Raw genomic sequence first — 22,509 nt, 5'->3', positions numbered from 1 at the left:
AGAAGAGTATCCTTTTACTTCCTCCCCGCTGATCCATATGTATGGGCCTTTCTGGCTGTCCTAATTTACATTTGTAAGCTCGAGGGCGAGTATAGAGGCGCTGGCAGTCTTGGTATTCAGTTCATTGGCCTTGGCTGAAAGAGAACTGGTTGTCCCTTGTGCAGCTGTTTTAAGATTTGTCGATTGCCCAGATTGCAGTGCTGATGGCTACTTCGTGCTTTTTGATTGGTTAGGTTGGGGAGCTTGGTTAAATACGGGAAAATACTTTATAGGCCCATGATCTGGGAGGACCTGATGCACATTGTCTGCCTCTAGATTCGGAGATCTCCGTTAAGCTAGGTGTTGTTTTCTTTTATTGCTTTTTTTAAATGTGTTTTTCATCCTTCTTAAGAGTGTGAGATTTGCATCTGTCCGTGATAGTGTCAGAGATTCCAATAATAAGCTGGACTTACCTTCCGGCAGGCTTTGGGGAGGGATGGGCTCTGTAATAAGAGTGTTGGAGTGAGTCCCATCTTTCTGTAAAGATCGGCAAAGGGCTTGTCCTCGTGGCACGAGGGGCGACAATTGCTTAGCAGATGGCAGAGTCAGACCGCTTATCCTGAAGTGGCATTGTGCCCTTAGCTGCAAGAGAGAAAGAGCTGTGGGAGTCGGATACTTTAAATGGGGCACTACTATTTCCCCGTGAAGGTGTATTTAAGTGTGTGCCCTTGCACTTAGCATTTTCTGCAAGTGAGCATAAGATTTCAGCCAAAGAGCTTAGTTTGTCAATCAATTGGAAGCATTGTCATGATTTGTTCGCCCCCAGGTGACCCATGTGGTTTTCCAGTGAGGTCAGTCTGAGCCCCAAGTCCACTAAGTTTGTAGCAATTGATTGAATTAGGTCGATCTGGAGTGCCATCTTCTGAGATTGCCATAGAAGGGCACTGGCGATCGTGTCTTGCTTGATACTTAGGGTGTCCAAAGAAAGAGAACAAGGACTAGAAGGCTCATTAAACAGTGATGCATGTTTGCCAGCCCTGTTCTGAGTGGAGCTGGTGAGGCTATTTTAGGGTGCACTTTCAAATGCTGGTGTTTGTGCCAGTGATACTTCGATCTGGGCTTCCAATGTGGCTAGGAAGTGGTCCGATAGGTTGTCAAGCTCCTGGTCGGATATACTTGCTCTTTTAGGCTTTTGTGAGGGTGACTGGGTAGGATATATCACTGATGTGCTTCTTTCCTGGTTTCTGCTCGATTGTGTCACCTGGGGTGGGGAGGTGGTTGTGCTTGCATGGACTTGTGTGGCTACTGTTACTGCCTGCAGACACTGAATAGTCTGTGGGTCTTCCATGGCCTGTGTCCTGAACTGTAACTGAGCTCTCGAAGATGGTTGCCTTGTTAATTGCCTGGCTGGTAACCGGGGTCAATGACTCCTTATGGCCTGATGACGGAGGGAGTTGGAGAATCCCTGGTTGCTACAACGTGGGTAGAATAACGACCTGCAAGATGTTGTCCCGACTTGGGACTGTTGGATGTTCATGGTGCTTCCGTTTGTTGAGAGCTCTCCAAATTTCGATAGGTCCAGGGGTTCTAGATAGAGCGCTTGTTGCCTTTCCTGGAACGGGGCCTTGCTGAAATACTCAGTAGTCACCGTCTGCGGCAGTGGTTGTGCCTCAGGGTTGCTCATCATGATTGGGGAGGGGGCACGTGCTCCTGGATGGTAGTTGGTGATGACAGCGGGAGAGAGTGCTTCCTTTCTTCTGAGGCAAGGCCTGCCTTTTAGAAATGGTGCCAAATTTTGAGTAAAAGACCTCTTGCATTCAGCAGATCAGGTGCTTTGTGCTTTACTTCCCGGTCTTGTCCTATGAGTCTCTTTTCAAATCTGGCCTTATCCTGTGAGTCCCGTTTAAGGACTGGAGGAAACCAAGGAAAAGGCCTGAGCATGCTGCATGTAGGTAGGATGCTGGCTGCCCTGGGTGAGAAAGTAGTCACTGGCAGTTGACATGGGAGTGCTGCCACTTGTCCTGGTTGGTCCTTGCTTGAATATTAACACTTGCTGCTCACCCACTCAATTTCTTTAAAATTCCCCTCCACTCAGACCTTCCAGTGCTTTCCGTGCTCAAATACTTCAAACTCCAGGCGGCTTGCTCACCTGGGAAAGCAGCAAAAGAGGCCCAGCTCCAGTCACTTTTGCAGTGAGGCAAATGTCCACCCGTTGCATTGTCTCCCAGTTGTGGGCGCTCCTGTGCTATATGTACTTACCTGAAAAACCAAGGTAATAGAGCGAACCAAGACAGGGCAGGATAGGGATCAAGCGAGAGCACACCGGGGCCATACAAGTCGCACCCTGTCCTCATTGGGCCACTTCTGTGGGGTCCCGGGCTCTCTCTCAGCGGCAACTAGCTACAGCTGCCGGGCTCGCCCTTGCATGCTACTTGCTATATGCCGGTCGTTGCACGGTTCACATATCACCTTTGACACTGTACATCCTGGCTGCAGCCCCCCCTCTTCAGCATGGTAGAGCAGACGTGCTTTGCAGCGAAGCTCTGTTGGGTGTCGAATAACTGAAGTCCGGCAATCGTCTGTGACCAGCGCCCAGCAGCTTGGAGGCATCCAGAAGTTTTCACCGTCATTGTAGCACACTGACACAGTTTTGTTAACTAATGTGTTATTGTGATATGCAATACGAGGAGGTTAAGAGACAAAATACATTGTAAATGTGATTTTGTATCTTTTGATGCCAGCAAGATTATTGCCCTTTTCTAGTGCTAGTTTGAATATATGACTGTGACTGAGTACTGAATTACAGTATAAGCCAATATCGAATGGTCTTGTATGTGGTGGGGGTACACAGCTGTGTGACAGCACTTCTACCAGTAGTGATGTGTGAGCTACTTGGGCCACTATAGATTTAATAGTCCCAAATTGGTTTGCAAAGGATTCTCATTGCTGACTTTGGAATTGATATGAGGGTGAATGTTAGGCTTGTCATTATTCTGAAATATATGGACTGTCTAAATGCTGCCTGTTTACTCTGCGGGTGCATCCATCAGGACAGATCAGAAAAAATCGGAATGAGTAGCAGGGTCTAATTTGACCATATAATGCCCCAGGCCCATCCTGTCCACACTTTAAGCCTGAGGGTCTCACAAACCTCTACCAAGCCATAAGACGGGGTTAAGCTACATTGTTCACACTGCCCTAGGCGTCTGCCCTTTTGTAACCTCAGATGAATCTCTCCTGTGAAGGCTAATAACTCCAGGTCACTGCCTTACTGATATGGCCATGTCTGAACTGGGGTGGCAGAGTGGGCTAAAGAACGATGATGGATTAAACCCAAATCTGTTGACTGGGTGTGAGTGTTTGATTGGTTCAGATGCTCCGTCCATCACCACCCCCTTTTGTACCACTTTGTTCGCCATAAGTTGGCAGGGTATGCTCAGACGTAAGTCCCTTGCTCACTTTGCACTGGATTCAAGCAAGCCTGGCTGAAGACGGCTGTAATGCCAGAAACCAGTCCTAGGAAGGTTCTTTCCGGTCCAGGGAAGGCATGGCTTGGCAGTTCGGGCTGGACTATTCCCATGAGGCACAGGGTCAGACTGATTTGCATATGGCCATGTCTGAACTGGGGTGGCAGAGTGGGCTAAAGAACGGTGATGGATTAAACCCAGATCTGTTGACTGGGTGTAAGTGTTTGATTGGTTCAGATGCTCCGTCCATCACCACCCCCTTTTGTACCGCACTGATAAACCAGTCCGTGAGCCCTCCCTCTCTGTGCTCTCAAAATAACCTGTAAACTTTGATATACTTTTGTACCTTTTGGAACTTCTTCTTTCTTATTAGTGACTTAAATTGTTTTAGGTAAATTGCCACAGCTTTGTTACATTCTGCGGTCAAACAACTGCTAATGTTTTGATGTTGCGGTCACCAGTTCCTCATTAAAAATGTATAAAAGGACTGTCCACCGACCAACTCGTTGATCACCTTTTACACAGTCTTTCACAAAGAAGTGCTACTAGCTAGCTAATGGACTTTTTGATATTTCATTATTAGATATGGTTATACTGTCTCATTGCATTTTGATATTCAATTTCTCTCTCTCTCTCCCTGAATTACCTTGATTTAATTTTTGCTAGATTTTGTGTCTTTTACTTTTGATTAATGATGTGTCTTTGACCCTTGTTACTTACTTGTCTAAATAAAGTGCCACTTCTGACTTGGTACCTGCTTCTCATAGTGTATCTTGCTAAATCAGATAACACATTAAATGTCAGTTACTGCTTGGGGAAAAAAACTCTCTAACAAATGTGCATATGAAGGATGGATTTCAGGGGTTATAAATTCCAAACACAAGTTTGACCTGATTCACAGATGGGTAAAGCCGAGGGACAAACTGGTGTATCTGGATACTGAATGTGTGCAAAACACACACTGTCCAACATACTATATAATATACAGAAGTGGGCTTTGGAGCATTTTTGCTGTTCCCACTTCCGCCATCAGTAGCTATGAGACCTCGAGTAAATTGACTGCTCTGCTTAGCTCATCTGCACTAGCACCTTTTGCTAGTCCTGCGTTTTGCTTAGCAAGGTATTTATTGGGGTAGGTGAGGGCTGTGGTAGATTGAGGGAGCCTCAATATGTGTAAACACCTAAACAGTTCTTGCTGGTGTGCACTAGTGTCTTAAAGTAAGTGGACCATTGACTCATACTGCTTGGCCTCATTGCTAGGGCTGCAAACAAGCAGAGGCTATCAGGATTAAGGGGACTATTGCCTCTTAAAGGTCGATAGAGGTAGGAGTCACATCAGGTTCTGTGGCTGGTGCGGGGCCTGTGGACTCCAACAGATGCGATCAGGCACATCAACTACCTGGAACTAAAGACCGTGTTCCTAGCCCTAAAAGCCTTCCAGAAACAACTGTACGGGCAAAGAGTGTTGATACAGACCGACAACACCACAACGATGTTCTACATCCACAAACGGGGAGGAACACAATCAGCCGCACTATCCAACCTAGCGTAGGACATATGGAGGAGGGCCATCCCACTCAAAATAGACCTCCTAGCTATACACCTACCAGGGAAGGACAAGGTGGAGCCAGACTGGCTCAGTAGACAGACATCAGCATCCCACAAGTGGGAGCTCAATGCACAAGAAACACAAAGGCTATTCAAGAAGTGGGGGACTCCGACAATAGACCTATTTGCAACACACCAGAATGCAAAATGTCGATACTTCTTATCCAGGCAACCAGGGGAACAATCACAAGGGAATGCCCTCTGGATAAGCTGGTCGAAAACATTTGCCTACGCTTTTCCCCCCGGTAACACTGATACACAGGGTACTCAGCAAATGCAGAACCAGCAACATGACGCTGATTTTGGTGCACCCCAGTGGGTCAGGCAGTCATGGTTCTCACAAATAGTGGAGATAGCGCAGGGACCGCCTCACAAATTTGGGAAAAGAAAGGACTTACTCTCCATGCAAATCGGAGAGGTACTTGAGCCAGAGAGCCTCTGCCTAGCGACATGGCTCCTGAAAACATGGAGTTTACACATCTGAAACTGCCGGAGAGCACACTGCGGGTACCACGAGAGGCAAGAAGACCTACCTCACGGAGGTGCTATGTGGCAAAATGGAAAAGATTCACACAATGGTGTATCAAGGAGAAACTGAACAAGAAGATGACAAGGGAATCAACGGTGCTAAAATATTTAACGCACCTACTCAAATCAAACCAAAGCTCCACCTCGCTGAGGGTACACCTAGCAGCGATAGTAGCCTACACTAGAGGAGAGACAGGAAAGAGCTTCTTTACATCACAAGTAGTAACAAGATTCCTGGTAGAGGCTAAAAGGATAGCACCACCCAAAAGGATGCCACCACCGGCATGGAACCTTAATTTAGTCAGAACAGAGGTTATGAAGGTGCCATTCGAACCCATTCATAAGGCATCACTACAAATGCTCACGATAAAGACAACCTTTCTAGTGGCAATCACCTCGCTACGCAGGGTAAGCTAACACTGCAAGAACCCTACATTCAAATACACAATGATAGGGTGGTAATGAGAACTGACCCACACTTTATGCCAAAGGTGGTGTCAAGGTTTCACATGAACCAGACAATACAAATATCAAGCTTCTTTCAGAAACCATTCACAAGCGCAGAGAGGGCACTGCACACTCTGGACGCTAGAAGGACAGTAATGCAGTACATGGAAAGAATTAAAGAGCACAGGAAAACTAGACAGTTCTTTGTGTCCTTCGCAAACAGTTTCCTTGGTAGACCAGTAACAAAGGGCACCATTGCACGATGGATCGCACAAACAATACAATTCTGCCACAAGCAGGCAGTTTAAGAACTAACAGAGAGGGCACAAGCCCACTCTACCTGGAAAAAGGGAGCAACAATAGCCTTCCTGGCTAACACATCCATTCAAGACATATGCCTGGCGGCAACATGGGCTTCACTGCACACGTTCACTAAGCACTACTGCATGGATATACAGATGAACAAGGAAGCACAAGTAGGACAGAAAGTGCTTCAACATATATTCAACAACCAACGCTCATCTTCCACCCAATTCACGAACAGAGCACAAAAACAAGAAAAAAAGAATCCGAAGATGGCGCCCAAAGGTGGGAGCTTCCGCAGGAAGCGTGTCAACGTCACAGGAAGTACACCAGAAGGTGGGACGTCGACGCCCACCTGGGCTACGGAACAAAAAAAAAAGACTACGATTCCGGATCTAACCACTAGACCGCGGAATAATGCCCAGCATAGTGAATTCAGAAAGATCTTCAAGCTGCAAAACTACATCAACAGGTAAGAAACTATTCGTTTCTCACAAAAGGTCCCAACAAAGCAGCATTGACCCTGCCATTCAGTTGTTTCTTTGACCCAATTACTTACTCACGTAAGTTCCTCATGTAGTGGCATGCCCATTTATACACACACACACAAGCAGACTCGTCGATCAATCACCAAGCACTTTCCTCTCATTAAAAGGCAGTCCTTTTGGTTTTGTCAATGCTTATTTTATGAACAAAGGCGCAGACCCGCTTCCTGAAGTAACAGAATAGATTTTATAAGACCTATTGTGTTGTGATCCAACATTTTGACCACGTTAAAACCGTATTTTTGTGACTGTGGGACAAGTAAGTGCAGACAAGTTGATTTAGAGGACGTGTTTTTGTACATTTTGCAACGTCAAATTGGCAGACGTAATATGCATATGCTTCTAATTTCAAACATTTTATGAAGGCCAAATGTGGGGTTTTATGGTCATGAAAATCAAATTACCTATCGTTCATAAGCAGTCACATGGATTGCTGAATCAATTATTTTTCGGTTAAAGGTCGTTCTTTGTACCCAGCTACTTGCTGGCCTTAAGTGCACTGACATTCCGATCTTCTGTGAATTTACAGCTGGTGGAAAGTAGCCACCATATGAGCAGTGCTACATTTTCTGACATAGATAAAACTACAAACAGTTTGTTTATGGTAAATATACCCACAGATGCAAGTTGTGCATTGCGGACGAGCATCTAGTCTGCGACCTTTGTAGGCAGTCATCACTGCAGTGTCCTAAATGTAGTAAATGGGGTAAGGGGGATCAGGACAAGCTTGCACATAACTGGAAATACCAAGGTAAAACATGTGAGACTTCTCATAAACCTGATGTCAGCTGGCTCATATGCTGAGAAGCTCAATAAATATTCTACTTCACTGGTCACGGCTCAAAATGCGTCCAGGGAAACAGCAAGTGGATGGATACACACAAAATAAGCTAAATCAGCACCAGAATGGAGGAGATAGTTTGGGGTCTCAATCTTCAGAACTGGATTCCTTTGTGTGGGTCTTTTAATCAGAGAGATTGTCCCACTACCACCCCTGTAATTGGGATTCGTGCCTTGCTGATTGATGCAGGCCTATGCTGCTAGTCTGGTACATTGCTACTTCTAAAGGGGAAGTTTACTTCTTTTGACTGTTGAAAAAGATGTTCTTTTATCTCGGTGAGTGCTAGGAGTGGGAGGCCTTGCCAGGTTTGTATTACTCCAACATGACCGCGCCGTATTTCCCTGTTTTATAGCCAACAGAAGCTGCAGAGTCCATTTCACCGGTTCCAGAAGCGTGGGCATTTCTCGCCAACGACCTGCAGACCCCACTGGCTGCTGCTGAAGCAAATTATTGAGTGTAAGGCCGTCTTCATGCCTCTTAAAGCAATGCATTGAGGGTGTCCACTCGTTCTGCAAGAAATCGGTGGACCTTTTAATCCAAGGACATGCCTCACCTCTGAGAGTGTAAAGTACAGTGCTTAGTTCAGTGGTTCTTTTCACAACACCACACTTGTTTGTCCTTCGTCCCTTGCCTTTCTTGGCCCCACGAAAGTATGATCCTTCACCTAGTGGAAGATTCCACTGGGTGTCTGTCAATGCTGAACCTAAACAGGAAGGTCAGAATGAAGCAACACTTGTTTGAAATCCACAGTTTAACAGACTAATCTTGTTTGGTTCGAAATTAACCACGTTTTTACGAAGGTGATTGTTTTTCATATTATGTTAGTCTCGAAATGCCATTAAGAGCCACCCTTGTTTTCTTGTAGGGTTCTAGGTTCTATGAAAATGAGCTCAAGAAAGATGAACAGGTTAATCTTCGAATTGAAAAGATGATGCAACAAAAAGCGCAAATAACTGAGCAGCAACTAAAGAATTCGGAGCTGCAGGTATGGTTTACTAAATCACTTGTCAAGATGGCTCGCGCTGTACAGTTGAACTAGCGTGCTTCGTTGTCCCAAGAAAGAATGACGGATTACCCTGCCAACAGATCAGTTTAAAAAATGATAGAGAAACTTACAAAAGTAATGATGTTATTGGAGTGAATATTAAACAAAAAAAATTACTTGTAAAGTCATCTGGAAGACATCGCCAGTTTCTCAAATGATCCTCATGCATGGGAGATGGACAGTGTAGATGACAAAGTAACAGAAAGAGCAATAGATGCTCATGACCGAAAGGGACTCTTTCTTACATGAAGTTTTTGGAAAGGGGAGTGGTAAGGGGCATTTGTGTCTACGTCATCTACCTGCACTAAGGATGTTTTTGAGCTAAGTTTAGTAACATTAGTAGAAGACTGCTTCACAAGGCCCTTGGAACACATGTGAATGTCACATTCATCCTCCTGGAGCTAGAATTATTTTTGAAATTTTACAGACTGACGGTTCGAATCAGTGGCGTAGCAAGGTCAGGTTGTACCCGGTACGGAAATTTTCTTGTAACACCCGGCTTGACAAAATGGCAAAAATATGTTTTAAAACACATATTTTTGCTATTTTGTCACCCCCTCAGTGATGACACACTGGGTGGCCAGCACCCACTGCACCCGCCTTCCTACGCCACTGGGAATCAGCCCTTAGAGTTTGTAAACTTTTTAAAACAAATACATGGCATTCTTGTCCCTATAACAGCCTGCTACATGTGCATGGAATTATTGCCCCTATAGCAGCCTGCTACATTTAACATTGTAAAATCTGGAGCAGGGCTTCCTCTACCAATGACCTCAGTAAAGGGAGAGTACAGTGACACAGTCATATGAAAGTTGGACGATATGGCTTCCATCAGGAGGTGTCTTTCAAGTTGAATATTTTCTCAAATGCTGGCAGTTGTCGTTACGTGCAGACCGAAGTGTGAACATCACACCCCTAAGTTGACTAATAAAGTCCCATTAGGATCTGGGTGCATTTTAGGTTCACGTTGGTTTCACATTGTCAGTGCTTGCCATTCTGTATACTGTTGATGGTGTTACGGAAGGTTGTTCTTTGTGATCTGTGAACATGAGAACAATGATTGCATGCTGTCTTTTGACTCGCAATGTTCCACCCTGCTTATCCTCTGCTGCCACTCGGGCATCCTATAAAGGAATATCTATTGAAGGGTGAGAGGAAGTGATTCAACTGCCCAAAGGAGTCTATAATGTGCTCATTCTCTCCATCACTAGTGTCTGCCTTTAATCCCACACCAAATCTGCTCTTAATTGGCTAGCTCCTTTCTGAAAGATATGTGGGGAAATCTGCACGTATACTGTTCAAATCCCATAGTCGCTGCTGCCAAACCTGATGTACCAGACGCATCATTCCCCATTTTAAGTGACATCTGTCAGTAGCTTCAAACTGCTGTCAACCTAATTATCCAAAATAGGCCAGAGTGACCTTTTTCACTGCAATGTGAATACTTTATTCCATTTCATTAGTTTAGATAAAGTGGTATGGAAGAGAAGGAAGCATTTTTGGACCCCATGTATTAACTGGCTTGAAGGGCTATAAACCAACTATGTCCAATGAGTATGCCTTTTTGCGTAATGAACCACCCCAAGATCAGTCCAAGGGTCTGGTACAGTGTAAGACTGAGCTGACTATTGACATTGTGGTACCGTAAGTCGTATACTGGGTGTCTGCAAAAAGAGCTTCCATAAAGATTCTCTGTATAATCAATACCGAAAATATATTTACTCGCGTATGAGGACTAAAAAAAAAAAAAAGGAAAAAAAAAATAGTCCTCGCTCAGTAGTATAATTTAGTTTTGCCTTTATTAGAACACTTCACCAGCAGGTCATAGCAGATGTCTGCATCAGTTGCAACTCATCAAGCCCTACTAGTAAGAACATACAACACCTTCTTGGAGCTGTTCACAAGGCCTCTACCTGACTTCTAACTCTGCCCTAGAACTCAGCAGTGAACCAAACCAAGCATAACCCTCACCAACATTTGGCGCACAATAGGGCATTTATAATATGTTCAATGAGTACTGTCTATTCTAAGCTGTTACTGGCTGCTACTTCAAACGGCATTTAATATGACAGCAACAACATTTCCAGAAACATTGGAAATATTTTAATTGGACAATGCCTGAATTTCTAATAAGGTTCTTAATAATATTGAGTAATGTTTGGTTTATAGTTCTCATCCCATCCCCAGCAGTAAGGACATTCAAATTTTCTGCCTCCCCCCATGGCTCGGCCACCTTCCCCACTCTCCAGCCTACCAGGGCAGGAAAAAAGCCAGAGATGTTTTATGGAATGGGCGATTTTTGGCAATTACAAATGCCCAAACTCCCCAAGTTCTGCCTGATAAAGTTATCTCTTTTAAAAAAAATCTTTTTTATTGATTTTATGACAGCGGATAGTTATGCATAGTACAATTCATCATGAGTAATAATAATAATGAAGATAAGAAAAGAGAAGAAAAAAAAACAACTGCGGCAAAGCATCATTTCAAAGATAGAGCAAAAAGAGAAGAGAAGAATTAAGAAAGAAAATACAGAAAATACAAAAAATTCAGAGAACAAAGAAGTTCATAACATTAAATTACACCAAAATAATTGGATCCAGTTGCGAATAAGAGCCCAGAGTTTTTGACCAAATACCTTTCTTTTCTGCCCCGTTAGTTTATACACCGCATTTTCAAGTTGATAAATACTTAATAATTTGGACTGCCAATGATGAAAAGCTGGTGGGTCAACCTTAATAATGTTGGGTAATGTTTGGTTTGTAGTTCTCATCCCATCCCCAGCAGTAAGGACATTCAAGTTTTCTGCCTCCCCCCATGGCTCGGCCACCTTCCCCACTCTCCAGCCTACCAGGGCAGGAAAAAAGCCAGAGATGTTTTAAGGAATGGGCGAGTTTGGGCAATTACAAATGCCCAAACTCCCGAAGTTCTGCCTGATAAAGTTATCTCTTGCTCTCGTTTTTCTCTTTAACAACCTCTCTCTGCCTACCTCTCTTCCCATCCATGTCTCACCACTTTCTGCCTTTCCATCTACCTCCCTTTCTCACCTCACCTATTACTTACACTAGCATCCCTTGCTATCTGCCATCCCCCTTCTAGACCGATCACTTTACTTTTTTGTCTTCCTCTCTTTGACTTGACTTACTCTTCACCTTACTTCCTTCTTTTTACCTTGCCTCTCTCTCTCTATACCTCTGTCTTTGTACTTCACCTTTTACTACAGCCTTTCTTTCTACCTATTTTTTTGGGCTTCATTACGCTATTCCTCTCCAGTCATGAAACTCTGAGTCCTGCCCATATCTATCTACCCATCTTTCTGACTACCTTTATGTCACCTCTTTTATTACTCTCTACCTCTCTTTCTCTGCCTCGCCTATCTTTCTCTCGCATCTCTGCCCTTACTTGACCTCAGCTCTTCAACATCTCCCCTTTTCTTTACCTCGCTCTCCACTGATCTCTATGCCTACCTGTACCGACCCCTCAATTTCTATTTCAGTCCTTTCAGCTACATTTCAGGTCTCTCTATATCTGTATCTCCGTCTGGGACACGTATTTGGTCACAATGGGATGCATTTTCAAATATCATCTTGTACAGAAATCTTTGTGTACCCAGCATATTCCTGGCTACAATATCATTTAATAACTAGATTGTTGTGCTTTCTAGTCATAGGTTTGATTCACCATTAAACTGCATAGATGGTGCATGTGCCTGCTGTAAAGTACAGAATGCAACATACTGATCGCAGATTTGTTTTTATGTGGATAGTTCAGTTGATTTCCAATTTTGTTGCAGAGATCCTTGCCACAAGTTAAAATCCTTGTCATGCAGCTTAGTAAGTTATAGCCCTGCATCAAGGATCTGCACGCGAACTGCCAGAAATATGTTTAGAACATTACTAATTTTTTTCCTCCCTCTTTAGTTATTCTAAGGTTGCTAAAGAGAGTTACTTTGGGTAGTAATAAACCTATATTAGTAAGTGCTATATAAATGGATATTAGTGCAGTAACTGTCTTACCCCCGCCCCTTGTCCCACCCTTGTCTCCCCCACTTTCGTCACCCTTTTCCCTGTCCTAAACTCCACCCCATCCACCGCTCACTTTGGTGAGTACCTGCACTTAGCTTTTTTTCCATTTAAAGCACTGGTGAATGCTGAACTCTGGTTTACATAAGCCATGCAGGAGAATGCCATTTGTCTTCATGATTTGGTATGTAACTTACGTTGTCAGTGCTCGCCATTTATTGTTTTGCTCCCTATGTCTGGTTGTGTTGCTAAATTAGCAAACTCAAGCAGTACACCAGTGACGGCAGGCATGGATTTGGGGTGACAGAGTGGGGGGGGAGAGGGAAGAAAGGGGGGGTGGGCAGGGTAGGTGTAAAAAAAAGAAAAGAAAGAAAAAATGTACCTCCTCAGTGCTTCCTCGCTGCATCTCTTCTCCTTTGTCCCTACGCTCCGGCTGGAACAGGAAGCATACCCAATCTCCCCATAGCACATCACAACACTGCAATGCAGCGTTGTGATTGGTCTGAGCGCCGTGGTTCGGCGCTCAGACAGGCAGTCGGAGCCTCAGCATGTTCTCCACCCAGGCAGAAATACAGCCCGGGTGGAGAACATGCAAAGTGCACATGAATGTTTAGCATGCCCGATACAGCCGGCCAAACATTCATGCACATTTACAAAGTGTGCTCACCACTCCCTTTGCTTCCCATGTCTGGGTGTGCTGCTAAATTAGCAAACTCAAGCAGTACACCAGTCTCAGCAGGCATGAGTTTGGGGTGACTGCTAGAGGGGGGGGAATTGGCAGGGTGGAAGCGGGTGTAAAAAAAACGTACCTTCTCGGCACTTCCTTGACACGTCTTTCCTCCTTAGTCCCTCGCTCCTTCTGGAACAGAAAGCACACCCAGTCTCACCATAGCAAATCACTGTGATTGGTCTGAGCGCCGTGGTCCGGCGCTCAGACAGGCACTGGGAGCCAGGGATTGTTCTTCACCCAGGCTTAAATACAGCCTGGGTGCGGAACATGCAGTGTGCGCATGAATGTTTCACCGGCCCGATACAGCTGGCCAAACATTCATGCGCATTTGCAAAGGGTGCTCACCACTCCCCCTGTCGTCAGAGCAGCCCCGTCCTGCCCTGCAAAGCTGCTGCAGCAGGAACATATAAAATTACAATAACATGGAGTTCTAATCATTTTATCTTTCCTTTATTTCACTGCTAAAAAGCAGTGGGGTGATGCTCCACCGCCTTAATGGAGGAGCTGACACTGCCTACTTTCATGTGACCTGGTCCATGTATGCCTCCATTGATGCTTATCAGCTCCATCCTCATATCCACGTGCTTCCGTAATTGGTTGTGCTAATAAAACAAGCCCTCTAGTCTTGAACAAATAGATCAGTGACATGTAAGTGTTTATTTTCCTGAGCATATCACAAGACTGACCTCGTTTTCTCACAACAGTTCCTACCTTTGTTCGCTATTTCAGATTTTCAGTCTTAAAAGGCTTAAAATTCCGAGGCAACAGGACCGGCCCAAGTTCCAGGGCTATGGAACAGTGTGTCGTACTCGTGACAGAACGCACATTTCTTAAATTTGTGCCGAACACTTGCATGTGATCCGAGTGCACAATCTTTACTTCATCAGATGGCCGTAACTCGCTCAGAGTTAGGTGCTTGTATTTGCAGGTGGCTTTGAATGTAAAAGAAATGGTGCATCTTCCATATGATCAACGAAATTGGCCTTCCTTTTGTCTTGCCCCTACTTTGTTTTTTAAAAGACTTACCTTGTATTTCAGATACCACATTTCTAATAAAACATATTTTCTTTCTAAGATGTGTGCAGAGCTAGTGAGGTTTGCAGGATAATTAAGGCCCCCTTTGTTCCATAGTAGCACAGTAAATAACTCTGCAAAACTAACTACACTCGTTTTACCGCATAATGCAATGAACGCTATAGTAAATTGAAAGATTGTCAGACGATCCCAAGTTCATCTTAAACTAGTTCCACATTTTGGAAGGAAAATGTATTTAAGAAGTATGTTTGCAAGTTACACCTTCATGAAAACTGGACGTGTGCAAATAGCTTAACCAGTACAGAGAAGTAACTCTCTTCCTCAGCCTACTATCTCTCACTCATCCTCAGCATCGCTCTCTTCCCTAGCCCACCAGCTGCTCTCATGTTCCCAGCCCATCAGCGTTTCTGGACTCTCATTCCTAGCTCAGCTATGCTCTGCTCTCTTTCCCAGCCCAGCTGTGCTCTCATTCCCAGCTCAGCTGCGCTCGTTCCCTGCCCAAGGCTGCTCTCTTCACCAGCGCTCTCTTCCTCAGCCCGGCAGCGCTCTCTTCCCAGCCTAGCAGCGCTCTCACCCCCAGCCTAGCAGCGCTCTCATTCCCAGTCCAGTTGTTCTGAGACCGATTTGCCAGATTTCATTTGTGAATGTGGTGGTAACAAGCATTGGCAAAGCCATTAGGTCTCGCCTATGGTAGATCTATTAGCTTTGTCAATGTGTTTTAGGCATGTTGTACAACTGCACAAATTGTGGTATTTATTTTTTCTTGTACAACATGGCTAAAGAAAATTAATTCTGTGGTGGAAAGGGGCATACTTTAAAAAAAAAGTACGGTGAACAGGGAAAGCACCACAACACAGGGCAGTGGGGGCCAGAGCAACACGGAGGCCGGAGCTCAGGCAACATGAATGGTGGAGATAGAAGCACATAAGTAAAAAAAGCCAATATGTCGCTGTTACATTTCCCCAGTATGTAGGACATGCATCGGATTTCAAATAATTTCCGCTGCATAACATAAATCATGCATGTTTAAGCTTAATTTTGCACCAACGAAAATCGTTGGTGTTAGAAATAGCCCTTATTGCTGGGTCATCCCTAAACTTTTTGCCTGCCTCTTATATTTTTTCTGACCTGTTGTTGTTGGTTTTATGACTCTGGGCATGTTACCACTTCTGATCAGTGCTAAAGTGCATAGGCTCTCCCTGTGTAAATATGACTGTGAATTGGTATATCCCTGATTGGCTTATCTGGTTTACCTGTTAGTCCCTAGTAGTGTGGCCTGTGTGTGCCCAGGGCTGGTAACCCAAATGCTGCTGGTGGGCCTGCCGGCTGGTTTTCGCCACCCACAGAAGCAGCTTGTAAAGTGTACCTTAGTCCTGCCACTGCAGTGTCTGTGTGCAGTTCAGAACTGCCATCTTGGCTGTTAAGTGCCCACACTTCCCAGCCCCTGAACCTTCCCTTGGCACGATATCAGTCACTCCTATGATAGGGTACATTGTGTGTGTAAGGTAGGACATGGCTTGATATGTGTAGCATGTCCTGGTAGTAAATTACACCCCATTTCGTTTTTCACTACTGCAAGGCTATCTGTTCTCCATAGGCTAGAATGGGCAGTTTGATTATTACATCTTATAATCCTAACTGACCCAAGGAATATGGTATAAAAGCGAATTTAGTATGCTTGAGCTCAGAATATTAAAATACATGTTTTAGTAAAGTTTATTTTTCTATTCTGTGTTTGAAAATACCACTTTTAGAAAGTAGGTATTTTCTTGCCTAAGCCTTCCAGTGTGCTCTGGTTTTATGTTTATTGGCTGTCTGGTTTTGGAGGGACAGGGCAGGTTGAGTCAGACCTCGGTTGAATAGAGAGATCTGCATTGAGTATTGGGGAGGGGTAGCTCCTTGACCTGAGTAGGGCTGTGCCTGGCAAGGTGAATACTGGCTCCACCAACTACTGTGCGTCTCATGGCAGACCCCGTCTTTCTGAAAGGAAGGATACATCTTGGTAAACAAAGTGCTCCAGGACTGAGCAGAACTGGTAGTGACTGGATTCAGTGACTTGTGACTCCTTAGAATAGAGACTGTTGGGGTATAAATACCTGTACCTAAACCCCTACAATGGGTATTGCTCCTGGATGTCAAGAAGAATCTCTGTCCGTGTCACTGAAGGAATCTGCAGGAGAAGACTGTCCTTGTGCTTGTGTGCTATTTCTTGGATTGGCCTGCAGTAGTTTCCCCTGGACTTGGAAGAAGAGGGAAAAGGACTTTGAGAGAACTTTTATTTTGCTAAAGCAATCATCCAAGGGCTAGAAGCGAGTTAGCCTCCTGCTGGAGTCACAGGCACATCTGACTCCCCCACCAGCCTCCTGATTCCTCCCAGCGAGGATTTCTATCTGAAGGTGAGGCCCCTGTGAGTTCCAGGGCCTCTAGTTCTACTACAGAGAAGAGAGTGCTGAAATCGTCGCTAACGCCCGTTTGCGAGCTGCTGTGGCTGAAGAGCTTAAGAAAAATCACTGCGCTGCTGCAGCAAAGCGCTCGCAAACCAAGAATCATCACATCGCACACTTGTGGGCCACAAATTGCTCGCTAACACCAAAAGATCATCGCATCGCACGATTGCGGGCTGTCGAGTGCTCGCTAACCCCGGATCATCGCATCGAGATCATCGCATCACGACATCGCGGTGCGGGTGCTGTGCGTCTGCCATTTTCATCGCATCACACCCGGATCGTCCCTCCCTTGCGGAGCGCCATTTCTTCACATCGCAACAGGATTGCACGCGCCACAGGTCCAGCGTATCATCCCCCATTGCGGCAAGGATTCAATGCATCGCTGGCCTAGCGTGAATAAGTTTGTCGCTTTTTCCCGCATGCATCCGCAGACCGGTGCATCATCCTCCCTCGCTGCAAGGATTCAACGCATCGCCGGCCTCGTGTGAGGAAAATCAACGCTACAGCTCATTTGCGACATTTTGTTTGTTTTGCCTCGAAATCCAGGTACTTTATAAGTAGGGCTCCCGGTTTTCCGTTTTTACGGATTTATACATATAAATACAGACGGAAATCTATATTTCCTTTGTCTGTATTTATATTTATAAACGGCAAAATACTAGCAAATTTTGCCAAGCTGCCGGTGGGTATTTTGCTACAGACGGGGCACTTGGAATGGAAGATAAGGCGCATGTACCCGTGGCAGACATTTGCCACATTTACATTTTCTACACCGCAATTGTTTGTTAAAATTAAAAAAAATATATGGGCACGTAGCTCCAGCCCGTGTCCCGTGTAAAAGGCAGCTCTCACAGTACTGTCCGCAGTGCCCCCTCCTTTGTCTGTACCAGGGAGCATCGCTATGAGCCACCCCCCCCCTCGCAGACAGTCGCCTCCCTCTGCTTTAAATTACTTTGAGTCCACATGTCGCCTCCGCTCCCTTACACCTTACTCTGCTCCCATCAGCCAACTTCAATAGCCCCCTCAGGTGTCAATCCAGACAAAGCCCAGCTCTCCATGGTGCCAGTACCAGTCTGATGGGCCGCAGGCTCCTGCCCTCCCCTCCCATCACTGTAAATGAGGTGTGAAAGGCAGGCTGGAAATGCACCAAGTAATTAGAGCAGCCCCTCCGAACTGCTGAAGGCCCGGCACCCCCTAGACTGGTAGCGGAGGGGGAGGGTTTAATGACACCATGCCTCCTGCCATACTCTTTCACCACTGTAGTCCAACGACTGAGCGCATGAACAGTCGCACATTTGCGCTTGCAGTTTAATGAGGAGCGCGTGAACAGTCGCAGAGCACAGCTGTGCTTGCAGTTCAGTGAGGAGCACATTCACAGTCGCACAGCTGCGCTTGCAGTTAAGTGAGGAGTGCGTGCATGCCTCGGGCCACCCACAGAGCTATTTTTCGTGAGTGCACCTCAAGACATAATGATAAATACGCCGTTAGTGTATGCACAAATGCCATTGATGAGTGATGCTCTGAAAACAATGTATGAATTAATGAAAACATATGAATAATTTCGGATTTACATGAAATAGTGATATAGACAAAGTGCACGGTGCTGAAGGGGAGCAAAACACTCAGGGCTACACTCACTAGCAGGCACGAGGGTGCGTTGCCAAACAGTCAACCAGCAGAGCCAGGGCGCATTTTTTTACTATCTGCTAATTTCCATGCAAATTTAAATCAGGTCAAACATAAATGAACAATGTCCAGGGCAACTCGTTGTATATTGGAAATTGTTTAACATAGAACCAGCTAGGATGAACCCAAACTGCATTTCCCAGAAAGCATTTGGCAACTATTCTTATGCATCTCTGACTCAGATAGGTGTAGCGCACGTATATTTCCCACCCATATAACAACCCACCACACTTATCACTCATACTTTCAATAGGCGAGAAAGGGTTCCATGAGCATAGACAGAGAAGGGACTAAATGCCGGGGAGAGGCAGCAGGTTTCGTTACAGTGCAGGAGCTGCCTCGCACACCTTTTGGACGCCGTCAGAACCTCAAGTCTGTCAGGAAGACAGGACTGAAGCGATGTCTCGTCCACTGTAGCTTTTATGTACTATCCAGATGACTGCCACCTGACACTACTGGCTGTCTCACAGTACTACACTGCACTGGGTCTGGCCACACTACCATCTCATAGGCACCCGTACCATTCCAGTAACTGAACTCTCCAGAGGAGCCCCTGGCTGCCTGGTTCCGCACTGCCCTCTGAAGTACCCAAATGTCTATAGTGGACCTGGTTACACTGCCCCATCCATGCAAAAGGCACCAGACCACTTTGTATTTGTTTTAATATTATTTTTGTCTCGGATTTGGAGCCCCTTTTAAGTTGGCATCACAGCCTGCACTAACTAAATGGAGGGACCGCTGCTGCTGAGACCAGGGACCCCTTAGCCTGCTGGTACTCTAGGACTGTAGCATTGTGGGCTTCACAGGCTGTAGCGGTTACAATTAGTAAGTGGTAGCGAGGCCTTGCACAGCACCATAGCGTGATGCCAGCGCTGGCACAGTCCCAGTTATTCATGTATCAGCCGCTTTCACGTGCACTTCCTTCCTATCTTGGCACCAACATAAAAGTGGCCCCATTATCGAACCATTAACCTTAACAAGCATTGGCATAGCCAATAGGTCTCGCCTTTGGGACCTTATAAGTGTTCATCCATGCAACAGTTGATGTTGTTGCACCAAGGATATTGTGCTGCATAACTAACTACTTATAAGGTCCCAAAGGCGAGACCTATTGGCTATGCCAATGCTTGTTATTTGTTTTCTAATACAATATAGACTATATTGTACTAGAAAACGAATAAAATTGTCAATTTAAATAAATGTGGAAAAATACTACCTGTAGCGTTGTCTTTTGCTTGTGGCAAAAATAAATGTGGATAAATACAGAAAAAATGCCCAAAAAATAAATATGGATAAATACAGACGGAAATGGCAAAAAAATAAATACCATAAAACCGGGAGCCCTATTTATAAGTAAAAGGGTCGCAGAGACCACTTCCTTGAACTGAACTCCTATTTGCACACTTTGAAATATTTTTACAGCATTTCAAGCATAACCCTATTTTAAGGTAGTGTGGCTTTTTAACGTTAATGGTCTTGTGTTAAGTTTATCTTTAACCCCTTCGCTGCTCATGACGAGCTCAGCTCATCATGCAGTACACTGGTCGTGTGCTTATGACGAGCTGAGCTCGTCATGAAACAATGGTATTCAACTAAGCCTTGCACCCAGCGGGAATTGCCTTAGCAGTCAAGGTGTTAAAGATACTTATTTTTTATAACTACTTGTGTGGTGTCCCTTTGTAGTGTTCCTCACTATGTCACTGTGGATGATCATAAATGCTTCACACACTGCCTCTGAGATCAGCCTAGCTGCTCGTGCTACATTACCACTGGGTTGAGCAGGGGTTATCAAAGGGTGTAGCCCCCTTACTCTGACTTAGGAAGAAGGATCCCTACTTGGACAGTGGCCAGCCATTGCCAACTAGAGACCCCCATTTCTAACATTTGGTTACTTGCAGTGAAATGCGCATGTATTTTTTTAGGGTTATATGTCCCGAGCTCTGCATTCCAGTGCTTTAACAGGAGCGCCAGATTACATTAAACAAGAGCAAATAATTTTTTTTGTAGGCACAGATTAAGTGATTTACCCAGAATCATTTTGAGCAGACACCGTAATGCGAACATCGTCCTCAGTTCGAGTCTGTGGCTCTGGCTTTTACGCAGTATCTCCTCCTCATGTCATTTTTGCACTTGCCTGAAAATGTATAGAGATTCAAAACTCGCCAAAATAATCAGAAAATACTGTCATAGTCTATGTAATTCTCGCATACCTCTATATTTACTGATAAAATTGGGAAATCTGGGAATTAAACCATCGTAAGTTATGATCTGAACGTCAAGTTTGAATACCGAAAAGGCATTGTCTGCTTTTATCATCCCAGGGTCCATAAAGAGAGCATCACTCAACTGGTTAAGAGGGGCGAGTGTAAAATAAAATATATATTTTTTAAATGATATATCGTTACAACTATAACCAGCCAAAAGCCATATCATGGCCAACACTAGTCATTACAATCTGCAAACCTAGCATACCCTTAGCAGTAATGCTGTCCTAGTGGGCTGACTCTCCCTACCAGCATAATTGGGTGCCCCTAACCTATGTCGCCCAAGCGATTCCTGCAATTTTGTAACACTTGCAAGCATCACTGCCAGCCACGGTCCGTGTAGGTAACATCGGTGCCGGTGGGGGGTTCAAGGGACGATGCAGAGGGGAAATTGAATAAATAATACATTTTCTCTCGCGTCATTGTCCGTCGAAATCTCCCCCACCCGGGCCCCACTGCTGATACCTGCACGGACCGCAGCTGATCACTGTGTCAGCCATACCAATAGCCTCTCCTGACGCTCAACTAATCCTGACCTTGTACCAGGTCACCACTACATTCCCTGAGGTGACCAATCTGTCCCGATTCAATAACAACTGGAACTGCACAGAAAACTAAACATGCCGAACTTTGCCGCCTGTACAAATTTTGGAAGCACCATTGCTACTCCATATCATTAGATAGTCCAGAGACATGCAGCACACTCTTTCATAAAGAAGTATACTCCAATGTCACACAGTCTGTCTTTGATGCTAACCCTCTAACATCTGAGACTCTCATCGATGCTAACGCTCTAACTCCTGTAGCTAAAGCTGACTCTACACAACAGCGACCCCTTGATAATTTCCTGGGTCATTCACTACCTAATAATTTAAGAAGTCATTCATTTCTTAGGAGCAGGCCTTTAATGAACCTGCTCTCAAAGGCCTAACCCAATCCATTTGGATATTTCGACCCAATTAAACCAACTGTACCTAAACATGGCTGCCTCCAGAAACCAAGAAAAAGACTCAAAAGATAGTAGGGAACACAAACCAGGACAAAAAAGATCAAAGTCTGATCCTCCATCCATGGATTTGCCAGTTAAAGGTAGATCCGACTTGGGAGAAAACATGGACCTGGCTCTAGCGTAATAAATGCCCTACATTAGCTTACAAGTTCTACCAAGAAAACCATGGATAATCTACAAATGGATATGCATGAACTCAGGAAAGAAGTTCAAAGTATAACACTCAAAGTAAATGAAGCTGAAACTAGAGTCAGTAAGATTGAAGACCAGTCCACAGAAAAAATATCTGCCAATGAAAATAGGTATCACGTATCGAAAAAGAATTCCCAAATTTGGAAGACATAAACCGCAGAGGAAATCTTGAATCTTTGGATTGCCCAAGCAGACAGAGATCGATTATGACTCTTGAGCGGTCTATCTGGAAACCTGGATAACGCATGCTCTAAAAGTTGACTTCAAGAGTGAATTTGAGGATGAGAGAGCCAACCAGATCCTCTCAACACCTCAAAACACCTTTTCCTGTGATTTTCAGACCCTTGCAATACCAACATATGGA

General features: G+C 44.9%; 1 protein-coding gene across 3 annotated transcripts in view; it reads left to right on the top strand.

The window, feature by feature from the left end:
* The window catches only part of POLK (DNA polymerase kappa), an 869,741-nt gene that overhangs the window by 413,214 nt on the left and 434,018 nt on the right, over nt 1-22,509 (top strand). For all 3 annotated transcript variants that reach the window (XM_086960765.1, XM_086960763.1, XM_086960764.1), the window contains exon 4: nt 8,584-8,703. In XM_086960765.1, the coding sequence (XP_086816891.1) occupies nt 8,584-8,703 (120 nt within the window). The remainder of the gene's footprint in view (nt 1-8,583; nt 8,704-22,509) is intronic.

Source organism: Lissotriton vulgaris, chromosome 3_1, assembly GCF_964263255.1.
Source record: "Lissotriton vulgaris chromosome 3_1, aLisVul1.2, whole genome shotgun sequence".
In the NCBI taxonomy this organism is placed as follows: Eukaryota; Metazoa; Chordata; class Amphibia; order Caudata; family Salamandridae; genus Lissotriton; species Lissotriton vulgaris.
The sequence above is the reverse complement of the archived record's forward strand: the minus strand, read 5'-3'. Positions and strand labels throughout refer to the sequence as shown.